The 18346-nt window shown below is 38.9% G+C and overlaps 1 protein-coding gene across 3 annotated transcripts; it reads left to right on the plus strand.

The window, feature by feature from the left end:
• The first annotated feature begins 406 nt into the window (after nucleotides 1-406).
• Nucleotides 407-18252, plus strand: LOC307267622 (protein NLRC3-like). 3 transcript variants are annotated; one of them, XM_080049999.1, is made up of 9 exons: nucleotides 407-457; nucleotides 868-1014; nucleotides 2741-2860; nucleotides 5776-6011; nucleotides 6099-7887; nucleotides 11801-11974; nucleotides 14274-14447; nucleotides 16426-16599; nucleotides 17075-18252. In XM_080049999.1, the coding sequence occupies exons 2-9, from the start codon at nucleotides 887-889 to the stop codon at nucleotides 17085-17087; spliced, it is 2808 nt and encodes a 935-aa protein (XP_079906125.1). In that variant the 5' UTR covers nucleotides 407-457; nucleotides 868-886; the 3' UTR covers nucleotides 17088-18252. The 3 variants fall into 3 exon arrangements, with proteins under 3 accessions (XP_079906125.1, XP_079906126.1, XP_079906127.1); XM_080050000.1 differs by having other exon boundaries at nucleotides 5776-5999; XM_080050001.1 differs by lacking the exon at nucleotides 2741-2860 and having other exon boundaries at nucleotides 5776-5999.
• Nucleotides 18253-18346: the final 94 nt, after the last annotated feature.

Here is an 18346-nt window from a genome sequence, read left to right on the forward strand (position 1 = left end):
TAATAGAAGTAATTAGTTACCAGGGAAAGTAACTATTTGCGTTAGCCTACTGTAAAAAAAAAAAAAATTAATTGCTTTATGTCAAAGACACACACACACACACACACACACACACACACACACACACACACACACACACACACACACACACACACACACACACACACACACACACACACACACAGACACACACACACACACACACACACACACACACACACACACACACACACACACACACACACACACACACACACACACACACACACACACACACAGAGATAAACACATGATTTCCTGTAAATGGAGCGGGGCGGAGCAACAGTTAACCAACCAGGTAACCGTGCTACATTAGAACAGGGAGGGAACCCTGTCAGTGAAAGTATTCAAACGGGTCAGACTTCATTTTGAGTCGACAGAGCAGAGAGGAACGATGGAAGCTGCAGACTGAGGCAGGGTGAGTGTTATTAAGACATTCTTAATATTTTACTCTCACAGTCACTTAGTTATTATTGTTCTCCCAGTGAACTGTATAAAAGTAAAGTTAGAATGAACTCAGCATTTAGTTTCATCTGTGGACAGAGCGTTGTGACAGTGTAATAATACACATTGAACTTAGAAAACAAGCACAGAATTAAAGCAAAAAAACAAGGTGGAGTACTGGCTGATTTTAGTAAAGGTTACTATAAAGTATACTGTGTATGAAAGATTAGTATGTATAGAGAGATTATGTGACATGTCTGTTAGTGTGTGACAATAGATTGGCACTCCCTGTTCTCTCAGTTTGGCTTGTGACTAATTAAAAAACTTGTTTCTCTTCATACTTGTTTTCTGAGCTCACAGTCCGTGATAAATGTTTCACCTCAGATTGGCTGAAGTCCAGAAGATGAGTGTTAACATGGAGGAAGAGGACAGAGCAGTGTCTCCAGTCCCCAGCTGTCTGTCTATGAAGAGTGATCGGTCCAAACCTGAACCTCCAAACTTCAGTAATGAACCTGGACCCTCAGACACAAAGTAAGTGAACTGGTACAAACTCATTCAGCTGGTAACGTTTTGTTGTGGCCGTAAACCACTTTAAAATCCCCAAAAAGAAGACATTACATTCTGCATTAACTCAGCTGGATCCACTTCCTCAATACATACACAGCTGTCACTGAAACCCAGAGAGGAAGAGAGGCGGAGCCTCTTTATGAGTCACTCAGTTTGTCACTGTGAGAGACTGCAGTCTGCAATGTAGTTCATACACTGAACTGATGAACCAGGAAACTGAAGTGTAACATGAGGCTTCACAGTAAATGTAAAGGTGTATCTATTTTTTTTTTAACATTTTAAAGATAATTGTTTTGGCATTTTTAATGTTTTATTTATAGTTCTGTGAGACAGAGATGAAATGGGGCAGAGAGGGGAATGACATGCAGAGAAAAGACACTGCCTGGTCACATTTGAACCGGGTCTGCTGTGGGGACTGAGCTAAGGGGGGGGGGGGGGGGGGGCTCTAACCACTACACCACCAGTGGCCCCATATGTAAACATTATTAAATTAACTAGTGCAGTGCCCCTAGGAAGCAGGTAAACAAAGAAACATATTAGACAGTACATTTGGCTGCTATCAGTGATGGCTAATTTTACACTGTTAAAGGTTATTATCAGTAAGTTACTTTGTAGAAGTTGGCTATAGAGTAGGGCAACATTCCTTAGTGTATTGTGTAAAGAAAACCACAAACTAATTCCATGTGTTTTGTTCAGTGAAATGAAACAGAAAATGTGTTAATTAATTAAGTGTTGAAGCCTAAAGAAGAATCGAGCTGTACAGGTGTTACCTATACAATCTGATATTATGGCACCTTGCAAACTGCCATCCATACTGCACAATGCACTCAAACTTACAATCAGTTGCCTATATAGTAAATGGCTGCACTGTGTATAAAAGGAGTCTATGCTGCACGCCATGACAACATTGTCAACCCCATTACCATTAGGCTACTGTTAGGTATTTGAAAGATAAGACAGAGTTTGGATAACTGTCAATTAACGTTACTGTGTCAGTAGCAGTCAGCTGTGTCTGTGTGTGTGTGTGTGTGTGTGTGTGTGTGTGTGTGGGGGGTGGGGGGGAACTTGTGTCCGCGCGCGGGCGGCCGGCCGCATCCGAGACCGTGCTGTCAATTAACGTTAACGTGTCAGTAGCAGGCAGCAGTGTGTGTGTGTTTGTGGGGGGGACTCATGTGCGCGCACACGCGCTCGGTGTGTGGGAGCGGACTTGTGTGCGCGCGGTCGCGCTCGGGCTTTCAGTTTAGATTTTAAACGGATATAAAACATTTTGTGGAAGCATCCAAGACCGTGCTGTATTATTACAGTGAACATAGCGTGAAGTGCAGTCTTTACCATTGCATCCTCATGAGCACTCCTACTTTCTGTATCTTTTACATACTATATACAGTATAACTTTTAAAACTATATTTTATTGACATTTCTTTATGTCGTTGCTGAATAAACTTTGTGACACAAAGAAAAATGTTTTGTGTCATCTTCCTCTTAGTATCTGAGACAGCTGTTAGTCACGTAGAAAAGTGTTTGTCTAAACTAAGATGCTACAAAACGCTAAACCTCCTTATCATCTACAGCTGCAGCAGTATTTAGAGCTTCCTGAATGGATTTGTCCTCAGAGAATTGATCAAGGATTCACATGATATGAATAATTATTAAAGATAATAAAACATCTTTGTGTGTTTTGTGTTTGCAGAGCTCAGTACCAGAGACAGAGAGCAGAGTCTCCAGTCCCCAGCTGTCTGTCTATGAAGAGTGACTGGTCCAGAAGGTCTGCTCCCAACTTCAGTAATGAACCTGGACCCTCAGACACTAAGTAAGAAAAAAAGAGTTGGTGAAATAGTTTTTTATTGTGGGCATAGTATCCATCCATGCCCCTCCCTTCCTATCTCCAATAGCAGAGACAGGCAGCATCGAGAAAGAAAAATTGACAAATATAAAATAGCTTATAGACATTTAAGAAGGTTACATGGGCACTGGTTTTTCAGTAAGCAGGTAAAAAGGCACAAAGACAGGCTAGGCTGATATACACTGCCCGGCCAAAAAAAAGCCAAACACTCAAATATCTTGTTTGACCATCGATAGCTTTGATTAAGGAACATATTCGCCGTAACACATCTGTATACACTTTATTTGGCACAAGGTTGCTTAGAACCTAGATTTGACTAACTGAAGCAACCCCAGACCTTACTGTACACTGCCACACAGGCTTGTACAGTAGGCACTAGGCATGATGGGAGCATCACTTCATCCACCTCTCTTCTTACCCTGATGCACCCATCATACAGTAAGCAAGTAAAAAAGGTATAGGCTAGGATTACAGGCTACCGATTTAGGTATTTCGGTAAGTTTGGATCCCTGACAAAGTGTTTCTATCATTCACAGTGACGTAGATGTTTTAAATGTAGTGAGTCCCCATGACCCACAGGTGGTGATTTGAGTGGGTCCCCAAAATAAATTGTATTTCTTTAGAAATTGTAGCGGTTATCTTCTTTGATGTTGATATGGGTATTATGAACATATATTCATGTTTGTTCAGAATGTATCAGACTCAAACATATTAATCAACCAATTTGTTTTCACCACTTCTAACAAGAGTTTCAACCTAACTAACCTACGGCCAAGCTGCCCAAAAGAACAGTTACACGATCAGCTCTCTTTAATGGACTTTCACTGGGAAGTAGCTGCACAAGTGTTGAGTTCGTATCAATAACAAACTATATGCTTAAAGTGTAACTGAACCCTTTTACTTGTTTTTTGAGATAGAAGCTGAATTAAATCACTATGGGCCAGTTTCGCAGACATGGATTAAGCCTAGTTCTGGACTAAATTGTACTTTCAATGGACAATCTCCATTCGAAATTCCATTTAGTCCAGGACTAGGCTTAATCCATGTCTGTGAAACTGGCCCTAAGTTGTTTAGGAACACATATATGCTGGTGTTAATTTTGAAAAAAATTGCAATATGTTAAATATCGGCAATTTAAGAAATGTTTTGTATTGTAAATTATTTTAGAACTTTACTAAGATTTGAAAAAAACTTTTTCGTCGGGTTCGAAAAATGACGTACTGCTGTACTTTTGGTGCAGCAGTACGTCATCACGTCGCCGCAAAGCCGGTCACGCTCTTTACAGGTCCATAGCTGGTCCATGAGCTACTACTGTTATACAGTCCCTCCAAGGATGTTATTTCGGGGGTTAACACCCTTAACTTCTACCGGCAGTGTGTCTGCATTATCTCGCTTGCACACACACACACACACACACACACACACACACACACACACACACACACACACACACACACACACACACACACACACACACACACACACACACACACACACACACACACACTGCCGCTAGCTCACTTGCGCTACTCTGTCTCCTAACTCTACGATAGAGACACCCGCCAACAATTTAGAATAAGAAAAGTCCTCCACCTCAGACGACCTATCTATGTGGCATAGGCTATATGAGCTCACTGTGTAGCGACCGTGCCGTTAGACTTTGTGTCACTCGATTTTTCACTGAAGTCATGTCATTCAGAGTGACAGCTAGCAGCTAGCCCCCTCCTTCAAAGACACCGCGCGCCCCCTCTCTCCTGAATGTCAGCCGGCTGATGTCGGAATGTTTAAAAACAAAGGTTCTCAAACAGAATTCAGAATCCATGGTCTGAAAGCATTTTTCAAAATCGTGCAGTAGCTCAAACAGGGGGTTCAGTTACCCTTTAATGAGACAGATCAGCACATCAGTGTTTGTGAAAACAGGAGAGTAGACATTAGAGCAACAAACATTTTACTTTCAGACTGATTGTAAATTCAAACAGAAAACTTTTACTGTTCTCTATGACCATCTCGGAAGAAATCAGGATTTTTTTTCAACGACAACAAATAATTAAAAGGAATGTCTTCACATGACAGAATTATGAAGGATTAATGTAATATGAATAAAAATGTCATTGTGTTTGCAGAGTTCCTTACCAGACATCCAAGTCTGGAGTCCCCAGCTGTCTGTCTATGAAGAGCGACTGGTCCAGAGTTTTTATTGTATATTTTAGCTTAATAGTACTTTTTACTTTACTTACTTTTTAATAGTATGTTTTACTATAGGTATGTTGTGTTATGTAAATTTGTAACTTTATTTTCTCTTAGGGTGACTTTTACCATCGGTCTAGGGACTGCAGATGAAAAATAGCCTTCTGGCTAATTCTGGCATATTGACAGAAATGTTTGATAATATGCACTGTCCCTGTATTAAAAAAAATATATATATATTCCTATGAAGTTCAGTAATGAACCTGGACCTTCAGACACAAAGTAAGAAACAGTTTTTGCTTTTACAAATTAGTGCCGTGAAATGTTATCAGTAAGAACAGCCTCAACTAAAGCAAAGGGCTGTTACGAGTTTGAAAAACATTTTAAAAGAGCAGGATGTTGTGTAAATATACAAATAATGAGATAAGAAAAGCAGCTCATCAAAAGAGTGGAAATAAAAGGAACAATCCTTTTTCTTTAAGATTTATCTTTTAGGTTTCTTTATTTAGAAAAGACACCACATATTAATAAACATGAGCAACAGAGTTTAGCCATTTAATTTTCACCTGTGGTCCCTGACTGAATGTTATAAAACTAGCAGTTTTACTGTTGTCTGTGACCATCTGTGGACAAATCTGGATATTTTTCAACAATGACAATTCATACTGTATAATAATGAAGAAGTTTCCTCACAGGAAGAGGAAGAGGAGTGGTGTTTCTGTGGAGGAGCAGCCGTCCTGCTGTGCTTTGTGTCAGGACGTCCTGAAGGATCCGGTCTCTACCAGCTGTGGACACTGGTTCTGCAGACGGTGCATCACCTCATACTGGGACCGGCCTGATCCATCAGGAGACTCCTCCTGTCCCCAGTGTGGACAAACATCCAGAACCAGACCTGGACTGCAGACAGCCAGTCAGACCAGTAATCTACAAAGTCATGTTTCTTTACTTTGCAGCATGAATGTTTAAATGTTGTTTTTATATTGGTGATCATTACTAATTATTCTTTCTTTCCTTACAGTTGATGGCAGTCTGCAGGAGGTTCTAGATGAACATAAGATCAGTCTGAAGAGGAGATGTGAACGTGTGACTGAAGGAACTGATCAAACAGGAAGTGGAACTCTCCTCAACAGGATCTACACTGAGCTCTACATCACAGAGGGACAGAGTGAAGAGGTTAATACCCAACATGAGGTCAGGCAGCTTGAGACCGCTTCCAAGAAGAAGACCCTCCATGACACTCCAATCAAGTGCCACGACATCTTCAAAGCCTTACCCGACCAACAGGGACGCATCAGAGTCGTACTTACAAACGGCGTCGCTGGCGTTGGAAAAACCTTCTCAGTGCAGAAGTTCACTCTGGACTGGGCAGAGGGCTTGGAAAACCAAGATGTCAGTCTGCTGATTCTGCTTTCGTTCAGGGAGCTGAACTTGATCAGAGATGAGCAGTACAGTCTTCTCGAGTTGCTCCATGTTTTCCATCCAACATTACAGAAGGTCACAGCAGAGAAGCTCGCTCTCTGTAAAGTTTTGTTCATCTTTGACGGCCTGGATGAAAGCAGACTTTCACTGGATTTCCACAACAATGAGGTTGTGTCTGATGTCACACAGAAGTCATCAGTCAACATGCTGCTGACAAACCTCATCCAGGGGAATCTGCTTCCCTCGGCTCTCATCTGGATAACTTCCCGACCTGCAGCAGCCAATCACATCCCTCCTACATGTGTTAACAGGGTGACAGAAGTACGAGGCTTCACCGACCCACAGAAGGAGGAGTACTTCAAGAAGAGAGTCACTGATAAAGAGCTATCCAGGAGCATCATCTCACACATCAAGACTTCCAGGAGCCTCGACATCATGTGTCTAATCCCAGTCTTCTGCTGGATCACTGCTACAGTTCTGGAGCACATGTTGACTACAGACCAGAGAAGAGAGCTGCCCAAGACCTTGACTGGCATGTACTCATACTTTGTGATGGTTCAGACAAAGAGGAAGAAGCAGAAGTATGAAGAGGGACATGAGACGAGTCCACAGGAGCTGACGGAGGCCGACAGGGAAGTTCTTCTGAAGCTGGGGAGGCTGGCGTTTGAACAACTGCAGAAAGGAAACATCATGTTCTACCAAGAAGACCTGGAGCAGTGTGGTCTGGATGTCACAGAGGCATCGGTGTTCTCAGGAGTTTGTACCGAGATCTTCAAAAGAGAGAGTGTGATCTTTGAGAAATCTGTCTACAGCTTTGTTCATCTGAGTATTCAGGAGTTCCTGGCTGCAGTCTACATGCACCACTGTTACAGCAGCAGCAAAACAGAGGTACTAGAGGGTTTCTTTGGAAAAAAATATGTAAATTCATCCCTGGATGTCTTCCTGAAGAGTGCCTTGGAGAAATCCTTTAGACGTAGAAACGGCCGCCTGGACCTGTTTGTCCGCTTCCTTCATGGCCTCTCTCTGCAGTCCAACCGGAGACTCTTAGGAGGCCTGCTGGGTCCAACGGACAACAGTCCAAAAACCATCAAGAGAGTCATCAACAACCTGAAGGAGAAGAAGACCAGTATCTCTCCTGACAGAAGCATCAACATCTTCCACTGTCTGACGGAGATGAACGACCAATCAGTTCATCAGGAGATCCAAGAGTTCCTGAAGTCAGAGAACAGATCAGAGATGGAACTCTCTGTGATCCACTGCTCTGCTCTGGCCTACATGCTGCAGATGTCAGAGGAGGTTCTGGATGAGTTGGACCTGGAGAAGTACAACACATCAGACCAGGGAAAACAGAGACTGATTCCAGCTGTGAGGAACTGCAGAAAAGCTCGGTAAGTCCAGTTGTGGTTAACAATGTAAAAAGTATAGATGAGTAGTTCTTTAACTATACACTTAAGCTTTCATCTGTTTGTCTTAAACTTGTTCATTACAAACATTATATGGCAGTTGTTTTTGTCCTAGATTACGACTATGCTCCAGAATAAAAAAAAAGATTTTAATCATTTTCTGAATGGGAGGTCCTGGATATATGCTTTAAATATATATGCTTTCATTCATTGATTGTGTATATTTGTGCTAGAACTTATTTTGGAAAAGATTAGAACTTATTGTTAATACAGTTATTCTGTTAATTATTATTTCAAGTGACGGTTCGCTCCTGTGGCTCCGGCCTTCGTTGCAGTGGTCGTGGGTTCAAGTCCGACCCGTGGACCTTTACTGCAGGTCATCCCCCCTCTCTCTTTATCTCCCCATTTCAACTCGGCTGTCTAGTGGAGCTTGAAAATGCCAAAAAATAATCTTAAAAAAAATATATATATATTTCAAGTGAATATTTAACATTGCTTAAGAAGTCACTGTGGCCAAATCTGGTGCTAACTTTGTGGAGACAGACACAGGATCAGGGGCCGTATTCACAAAACATTTTAAGGCTAAGAGTACGTCCTAACTCGCTGATTTAGGAGTAACTCTTAAAAATAAGGGGCGTTTCACTCCTAATTTTAGGACTCCTAACTTTTTAAGATAAGTGTAATTCACCAAGCATTTTAGCGCTAAAACCAGCTCCAAAATCTATGAAAAGCTAGGAGTCCTCGAGAGGTGTCCTAAGTCACTAAGAGTAAATCACAGACAATCATTTGATGGTGTTTTGGAGAGATGTAATTCTAGTGAGCTTTATAAAATGTACCTTTAATAACTGATTGTTTAATGATCTTAAAACATTGGACCAAATTTAGCGGAAAATATACCTATGACAGATACTTTAGCTCATGATGATACACCTATTAAGAAAAACAGCAGCTCAATGTACCTCAATCCTGTTCTTGAGAAAGAAATTATAGATGTTGTAAACAAATGCAAAAACAAAACTTCCATTGATTGTGATGACATTGACATAAAAACTGTTAAAAGGGTAATTAAGGGTATCTCTAGACCATTAGCACACATCTGTAACCTGTCATTCCAAACTGGACAATTTCCTAATAAAATGAAAACAGCCAAAGTCATACCGATGTACAAAACTGGCAATAAACACCACTTCACAAATTATAGGCCAATCTCTCTGCTCCCACAATTCTCCAAAATTCTTGAAAAACTATTTAAAGACAGATTATGCAAATTCATAGATAAATACAAATTACTCACCGACAGTCAATATGGATTCAGAGCAAACCGGTCAACAGCACTAGCCTTAACAGAACTCACAGAAGAAATCACTAACTTCACGGACAATAAGAAATTTGCGATCGGGACATTTATAGACTTAAAAAAAGCATTTGATACTATAAATCACAATATATTAATTACAAAACTGGAACAATATGGGATCCGGGGGGTAGTTTTGAATTGGGTGAGGAGCTATTTAGAGAGAAGGCAACAATTTGTGATGATGGATGGATTTAAGTCAGCATGCTTGGACATCGTGTGTGGGGTTCCGCAGGGGTCAGTGCTGGGACCACTGTTATTTAACTTGTACATCAATGATATTTGCAATGTATCGAAATCTCTAAAATTTGTACTTTTTGCGGATGACACAAATATACTGGTTTCTGGGGAAAATTTGCAGCAACTTCTGTCCACATTGACCGCAGAGATTAGCAAACTAAAAAAATGGTTTGACAGAAATAAGTTATCTCTAAACCTAAATAAAACTAAAATTATGATATTTGGAAACTGTAAAAAATCAGAAAACATTGAGGTACAAATAGAGGGTGTAAACTTAGAAAGGGTATATGAAAACAAATTTCTGGGGGTAATCATTGACGACAGAATTTGCTGGAAACCTCATATAAAACACATACAAACCAAACTATCAAGAAGCATTTCAGTCCTGTCCAAAGCTAAGCACTTCCTGAATAATAAATCACTCCATATTCTTTATAACTCATTAATATTACCATATTTGTATTACTGTTCAGAAATCTGGGGAAACACATACAAAAGCTCTTTACAACCGTTGTATATTCTTCAGAAGCGAGCCATTAGAATAATCCATAATGTAAATTATCATGAACATACTAATCAACTATTCATACAGTCCAAAACTCTCAAATTTCCTGATCTGGTTGAATTCAAAACTGCCCAAATAATCTTCAAAGCCAGAAATTATATGCTACCAAAAAACATACAGGCAATGTTTTCTGAAAGGGAGGGACGTTATAAGTTAAGGGGACAGCTGAACTTCAAGGTCCACCACACACGCACAACAAAAAAGAGCTTCTGTATCAGCATCTACGGAGTAAAATTGTGGAATAAGTTAAGTGTGGAAGTACAGAAAAGCCAAAACATAAGACAGTTCAAAAACAGATATAAAGACATCATCTTCACAAAGTACAGAAATTTAGAAAAGCCTTTATAACATGGACATATGTAGACTGTAGTTTTGTAGAATACATGGTATTTGTATTTATATTTGTAATATTTATATATGTATAGTAACTTACAATATACATGTATGGGTATTTATAATGTAATATAAATAGTTTATAGTATATATATATATGATTGTTTATTATATATATGTATATGTGTGTGTGTATGTATGTATGTGTATGTATATATATATATATGCACAAAATGATTCGGTACTCATGTATATATGCATTATTATAGCTTTTTATTATACTGACATGCTAATAACATAATCTATCCAAGCAAAATTGATCTGTTAAGGGGTAGGACTAGATAAGTTTTTTACTTCCTCCTACCCCCTTTCGAGCATGTCTGTTTTTCTTTTGCTTTTTTTAATTCTATTTCTTTGTTTTGCTTTTGTTTGTTTGTTATTTATTCATCTATTTTTTTTTATTGCATGTTCGAAATAAAGACAATCAATCAATCAATCAATCAATCTTAGTAAAGCTATATTTGGAAAGTATAGACACATTTATATTTATTATATTTATATAAAAAATATTTATTAAGTTCCTTTTCCTGCAGTTGCTTTGGGTTTACGATGCACTGAAAGTTACTGTTGGTGTCTATGTGGCACTATTGTAGGTTAATTGTGAACGAATGTGTGGGAAACCCTGCAGTATCTTGGTTTCATGTTAAATCAGTGTCACTTGTCATCAATTGTATTTAAAAACTCTTCACTTTAATACAGCGACACGATATGGATATCTCCCACAGTGTTTCTATCATAAATTCACTCTTAGCTCTCATTCCCTCTCAGCCAATCACTGTGGGCATAGAAGGTATGAACATGACATCATCCATAGCAACAGGGTCAACACCGCCCTCTAGTCTTAGCTTAGGAGTCCCTCCCATTCCTTAGTAAAAGTTGGCCTTAGCAGCTTTGTGAATAGGTTTTAAGAAATTACTCCTTACTAAGAACTTTTAGTGCTCCTTAGGAGTACTCTAAGCGCCAAGATAAAATGTTTTGTGAATACGGCCTCAGATCACTGTGGACATTATTGCAGCATTGTAATATAAAATGTTCTCCATTCATCTGCAAGATTATTGAAACAAAGATTAAATGTCTGTAGGTGAGGGAGAGAAGGAAAGTGGTGATAATGATGTAAAACACAGTGAGATCAGATGAACTGAACTAGGGATGAGCATTTCCAGTCATTTTAATTTTCGAGTCCTCTCATTACGCTATGAACGAGTAATTGTTTCCTCAGATGGAACTTTTGTTTTACCTGAACCTCTGATGGGACGAGCAAAGGTTTCTCAAATCAGGACATTTCAAACTGTTCTGTCATCAGTTCTCTTTCATAATAACATTTTGTAACACTTGTGTCATTACAGACTTACTGGCTGTGGACTCTCAGAGACTCACTGTGAAGTTGTGGCCTCGGCTCTGAAGTCCAACCCCTCCCATCTGATAGAGCTGGACATGGGCGTAAACAACCTGAAGGATTCAGGAGTGAAGGCTCTCTGTGCCGGACTGGAGAGTCCAAACTGCCGACTGGAGACACTGAGGTCAGTTCACTGACTGGAGCTCGTAGAGTTTTCTATTTGTTCAATTGACTGAGGTTTAAAGTTTTGGTTCAAAGATGTTCTTTGGCAGATTGAATTTAATAGATTTATTCTTAATTGTAGTCTTCTCAAAAGATGTTTGAAATAATAAACTAATTGCAAATTTCAAAACTACCACATTACAACTGGAGCACTCCCTGCACAGTGTTTGCTCATTGGTCCATTCGTGAAGCCAAATGCCTTGGGATTGCTCTTGTGCATGTTGCCCGTCTTAGTGGCAGCCAAGAGGGTGTGTTGCCATAAATCCTGTTTAAGAAACAAGAGACACAAAGCAAAGATTTCATTAGTCTCTATTGCAGGATTAATTCTGCCGTGTCCCTGTGATATTAATTATCGCCGCGCGCCCCATAGTGGCTTGGTGAATTATAAAATGAGATTTAGTCAAAAAACAAAAAAAATTATAGTATCAAAACTTCTACATGATACTGATGCATCAAATGTATTTATATCTGTAACACTTTACACAAATGCCTTGAGCACTAGTGACTGTTGACACTGGAAACCATAGAAACAAGGAATTTTGAAGAAGGATTCACACTCTGAGGATTTTAGGAGGAAAGAGACTCTGTTGTAGTTTCTACAAACACATGGAGAGACCATTAATACTGTTTGTGATTCAGACTCTGTTGTAGTCACATGGCAGGAGAGACCATTAATAGGGGGATTCAGAATAAGAACAGACTGGTTACGCTTTATGTAATGGTCTTTGTAATAAGCTCTTGAGGTAAAACAACTTTCTTATTGTTAAGTAGAGGAGGAGTTCAGAAAGGAGGGTTTGCCATCATGGGCATCGGTCGGAATCTAACGAGCCGTGAATTTTATTTATTTCTCAAACCATTGGATTTGTGATGAATCTAAAACTTCATATGATAATAAATAATAATGCAGATACAGTAACTTCATACTTTGGGGCGACTGTGGCTCTGTTGGTAGAGCGGGTCGGCTGATGATCAAAGGCTTGGAGCCTTGACACCTGTGTCATAGTTGTTGTGTCCTTGGGCAAGACACTTCACCCACCTTGCCTCGTGTGAATGTCGATAGTTAGCTGCTGATATCGGTGTATGAATGTGTGTGTGAATGGTAACGTGGGAAAGGAAAACAGGTCTCCCTTGCAAAAGAGTCTTCGGTCTCAATGGGATATACCTGTAGAAATAAAGATTAAAAAAAATTAAAAAATACTGCACATTAGCAAACAAAAGGAAAATCAACTCCAATTCTGCCGCTTCATGTGATGATCTACAAATGGAGACTGAAAAGGTGAGCCAGGTGTATAGGGAGTGAAACAGGTTCACTAGATCAGGTTAACGAGCAGTGAACAGTGTGAGGGTCACCAATCAGTGCTACTAACCAGGAAGTGAACTGAGTGTCTGAATAAGAGAAGAGGAATCTTTACTATAATCATGTATTTATTAAGCAGTTAATCTTGCTTTTTAAAGCTGCATCTAAAGTGAGGCGATAATCAAAGATTAATTAACATTAATAAGGCATTGTTCTCGCTTCAGATCCGATAGCTGCATCAGGCATAGGTGAAGAGTTAACTGCTAATAAATGAATGGTAAAGTAATTTGAACCTTATTAATAAAGCAAGAAAACAAGTTACTAAAGGTTGGACAATAACATAGTAGAGGGATTAGTGAGACTCAATAACTGGGTTTGAAATGCTTTTATGAACGATAATGTTTTTATAAACTTAATACATTTATGTTATTAAACATCTATAAATTGTTAAACAAGTTTCTTATAATAATCACTGATAACACACACACACACACACACACACACACACACACACACACACACACACACACACACACACTCACACACACACACACACACACACACACACACACACACACACACACACACACACACACACACACACACACACACACACACACACACACACCGGAAGACAAATATCAAAGCATATTTCCAAATGCAGGTGTTAAATGTATCAATATCATATTTCTCCTCTAACTCCAGACCTGACTGAGATCAGCAGCATGTTATTAATGTGTTGACATGAATAGGTGTGTGAATGTTGTGGTGACATGTGGAGGATATCTGTAGAAGGCTGACATTATGATGATCCACAACAACACAATGACAAAGTCACTCTACTCATTTTAGAGGAAAGCTCATTGATTAGAACAAAGTCATGTTGAGCTGCACATTTAAAACCTGAACACATCTGATTGGATTATTCATTATGTTTTATTTACATCATTTATTCTTTATTCAGATTGAGGTCCTGCAGTTTGTCAGAGATCAGCTGTGCTTCTCTGGCCTCATCGCTGAAGTCCAACCTCTCCCATCTCAGAGAGCTGGATCTGAGCTTCAACAAGCTGCAGGATTCAGCAGTGAAGCTGCTGTGTGGTTTTCTGGAGAGTCCACACTGTAGACTAGAGACTCTGAGGTCAGTTCACTCACTCTGTTACTATTGTAGATCTTATATATTTAATTAACATTTGAAATTAATTTATGTAGAAACATAACTTGTATACATAAAGCTATACATTTTCCTTGTTTATATTTTCATTTATCTTGTTCCCACATTCAGCTGGGAGCAGCGTGTTCCATTACTAAAGTCAAAGTATGGTATTCTAGAATTTACAAGGTTTTGTATAATTATATTGAATAATCAAAGTCACGTGTACACATACTAATCATAACATTACAACATTAATTTAGTCAAATGTGTGAAAGGGTAGATCTCAGGAACAGATTCTCTGTCCAGAGTTCATGTGTGAACTTCATTACAGTAGGAACACATTTAAATCAGGATTGGACTTCCTGTCCTCACAAATCAAATGACATTGTTGTTTTGCAAAGAAAAGAAAGACTAAGAGGCACAGAGGTGTTTAGATATATTTAGAAAATGCTCAAGAGTTTAACAAATGTATCAAACTGCCAACCAAACGTTCCTGTTTTCCCTTTAGAAATCATCTCTGTAGAAGAGAGGCATGGGGGGGGGGGGCGTCTTAATTTACGTCTTAATTTCTCATTTTATTTTCCCTTGTTTGGAAATAGATCGAGGACAAGTTAAGAAAATGAATGTATCGTTATATGTCAAATAGATTCAACTTTCAGTGTTTCTGTTGTTGCTAGCACTGCTTCTTTAGACGTTAGGAATTCTAAAATTGTCTGCAAATCCACCATTTAAAAAAGGTGCTCCGAGGAACTTTCAGTTTGTGTTCATTCTAGCGCCCCCCTTTGGACAAAAGCGGTAGTGTTTTTACCACACCAGCTGTTTTTACTGGGTGAGCGTACCCATGACAAAGGCATTAAGAAAAACTATATAAAAATAGCTTTCTCTGCACTGATGGTCTGGTTTGCTGGTAAATGTCATTTATGATCATCAGAGGAAAAATTATACTTTAAAGCAAAATTTTTTTCAACACCTTTTTCATCCCTGACTTTGCATCCCCTAAAACACAATTGTTTAGTTTATTTTTAATAAAAGCGCACACTGATTTTTGGGGTAAATCTTCACATTTTATTTTGAATTTCCAACCAACTAATATTTCAGTTCATATTGTCAACGTTTCCTTTCATTTCAGTTTGTTTTGGCAAATAATATCTGTTCCTTAATATTGATACGTCTTAACACACACACACACACACACACACTCACACACACACACACACACACACACACACACACTCACTCACACTCAAGAGGATAGAGATCAAAGCATAGTATGTTGTTATGCATATGTGTGATGTCTGTAGAAAGCTGACATTATTAAACATCTATAAATTGTTAAACAAGTTTCTTATAATAATCACTGATAACACACACACACACACACACACACACACACACACACACAGACTCAAGATCCCTCTAACTAGTATTTTAGTTTTATTGTAAATATTTACCAGTTGACAGAGAATCATTTAATTTGTTCCCATTAATTTAAGTTTGTTTTAGCAAGTAATATTAGTAACCTGATATTGATCCATCTGAAAACACACACACACACACACACACACACACACACACACACACACACACACACACACACACACACACACACACACACACACACACACACAGGAAGACAAATATCAAAGCATATTTCCAAATGCAGGTGTTAAATGGATCAATCTAATATTTCTCCTCTATTTCCAGACCTGACTGAGATCAGCAGCGTTGTTAATCTGTGTTGACATGAATAGGTGTGTGAATGTTGTGGTGACATGTGGGTGATGTCTGTAGAAGGCTGACATTATGATGATCCTCAACAACACAATGACTAAGTCACTCTACTCATTTTAGAGGAAAGCTCATTGATTAGGACAAAGTCATGTTGAGCTGCACATTTAAAACCTGAACACATCTGATTGGATTATTCATTATGTTTTATTTACATCATTTATTCTTTATCCAGATTGAGATACTGCAGTTTGTCAGAGACCAGCTGTGCGTCTCTGGCCTCATCGCTGAAGTCCAACCCCTCCCATCTCAGAGAGCTGGATCTGAGTTACAACTACCTGCAGGATTCAGCAGTGAAGCCTCTGTCTGATCTTGTGGAGAGTCCACACTACAGACTGGAGACTCTGGAGTGAGTAGAGGGTTGGAGTCAGTCCATTATGCTTTCAGCTGAATGTCACTAAACACAGTTAATATCAAAGATCCAGTATTTCCTGGTAAACCTTAAACCTTGTCATTAGCTGCTTTCCTCATTTAAAAACGGCATTTTGTATTCACTCTGGTTATCTTTGTCTAATTTTACATTTGTTTGATGATCTGAAACATTTAGTTGTGACAAATATCCAAAAATAGAAGAAATCAGGAAAGAGGCAAATACTGTTTTCATAACACTGTAGGACATTTCATATTTCATATAAATACACAGTGACTAAGTTTATGTTTGAACTTTTAAAAGATAACGTAACAAATGTGTAAATATAAAAACATATGGACATTAAAAAAGACAAAAAGAAATATATAAACGTAAACAGACTCACTGACTGATGGAGGGAGTCTCTGTAAACTCTGATTCATGACTTCTGTTGTCTGTCTTCTTCCCTCAACAGATGGAAATTGTAGTGAGTGAGTGAGTGAATGAGTGTGTGAATGAGTGATTGAGTCAGTGTGTGTGTGTGTGTGTGTGTGTGTGTGTGTGTGTGTGTGTGAGTGAGTGAGTGAGTGAATGATCAAACGTCCCGCAGAGCGACTAAAGATGAGGAGGACGAACTCTAAATAAGATAATGCTGGTGGTCCACATACAGACACTGTGTAGTAATGGGCTTCCTGACCATCTCAACAGAGCGTTTCACTAACATGTTGACAGATGTCTATGCCACTGATTGACACGGAGGGGTAACTGGTCTCTGTGCTTGTGTGTGTGATTGATTCAACAAGCATAAATGACTGTTTGCTTCCACCTACCTGATAATATGCACTTTAGGAATGATTCAACAGGCATATACTGCCCCAAGTGGTGGGAGGTAGAATACACACTAAACATAAAGTGGCTCTCACATATTCCATACAGCCAATTAAGTGCTTGTGTTTGAATCTATGACCTCATTTGTTGATAATTTGCCAGTTACAGTTTTAAACCTTTTGACTTTGTAACCATAGAAACAGTGATGTGATGTTCAGGTCTTGGTCTTTGGATCTTTATAGACTTTCTGGATCAACTTTTTTATTTTAATTGACTAAATTGTGTATTGTTGCTGAGCTTGCTGAATACAACCAGGTGGATCTTTTGATCTACTGAATAAGCAGAAAACTCTTTCATCCTTTTTGCTTCTTCAGTCCACCTACTACAGGAACTCTAAATCTGAGGCCAAACAAAGCCCACCTTAGCTAGCAACATACCCGTTTACAGAGCCTAGGCTGTTTATCAAGGCTGGATTTTTTTCCAGTGCACACAGAGATATTCACTCATTTTGACAACAAGCGTTCTCCAGAAAGTATTTTGGACAGCAGGTGGTGCTGTTGCTTAAGGAGTGACTTTCAAACATTCACTGTCCCTCTTCCTCCTTCATAAATACTGATCATGAAGGACTATCTATTATATGTGTCTATGCTGGTTAATTTCTTGAAGGTTTTTAAATCAAATCTTAAAGCTGACACTGCAGGTGAATGGCGTAAAATGTTTAACTTGTAGATACATACCATTATGAAACGTTGCCAGTTTATTACTGATATTAAAATGATTATTTTCATGTAAATATGAAAATGCAGCACTTACGAACTGTCCTGATTGTAGCATATTATATGCTAACTAGATACTGCTTATGATCAGCTGTAGTATATAGAACAGAACAAAAATAATTGTATGAGATTTTGAACACAGT

The sequence above is a fragment of the Ammodytes marinus genome (assembly GCF_949987685.1).
Source record: "Ammodytes marinus genome assembly, chromosome: 21".
In the NCBI taxonomy this organism is placed as follows: Eukaryota; Metazoa; Chordata; class Actinopteri; order Uranoscopiformes; family Ammodytidae; genus Ammodytes; species Ammodytes marinus.

What these genes read in the sequence shown, in the direction of transcription:
- LOC307267622 (XM_080049999.1), top strand. Translation starts at nt 887, where the DNA reads ATGAGTGTTAACATGGAGGAAGAGGACAGAGCAGTGTCTCCAGTCCCC. An exon ending in TCAGACCAGTAATCTACAAA is followed by an intron (nt 6,012 to 6,098) that starts GTCATGTTTCTT and finishes CTTTCCTTACAG; the next exon opens with TTGATGGCAGTCTGCAGGAG. An exon ending in AGGAACTGCAGAAAAGCTCG is followed by an intron (nt 7,888 to 11,800) that starts GTAAGTCCAGTT and finishes GTGTCATTACAG; the next exon opens with ACTTACTGGCTGTGGACTCT.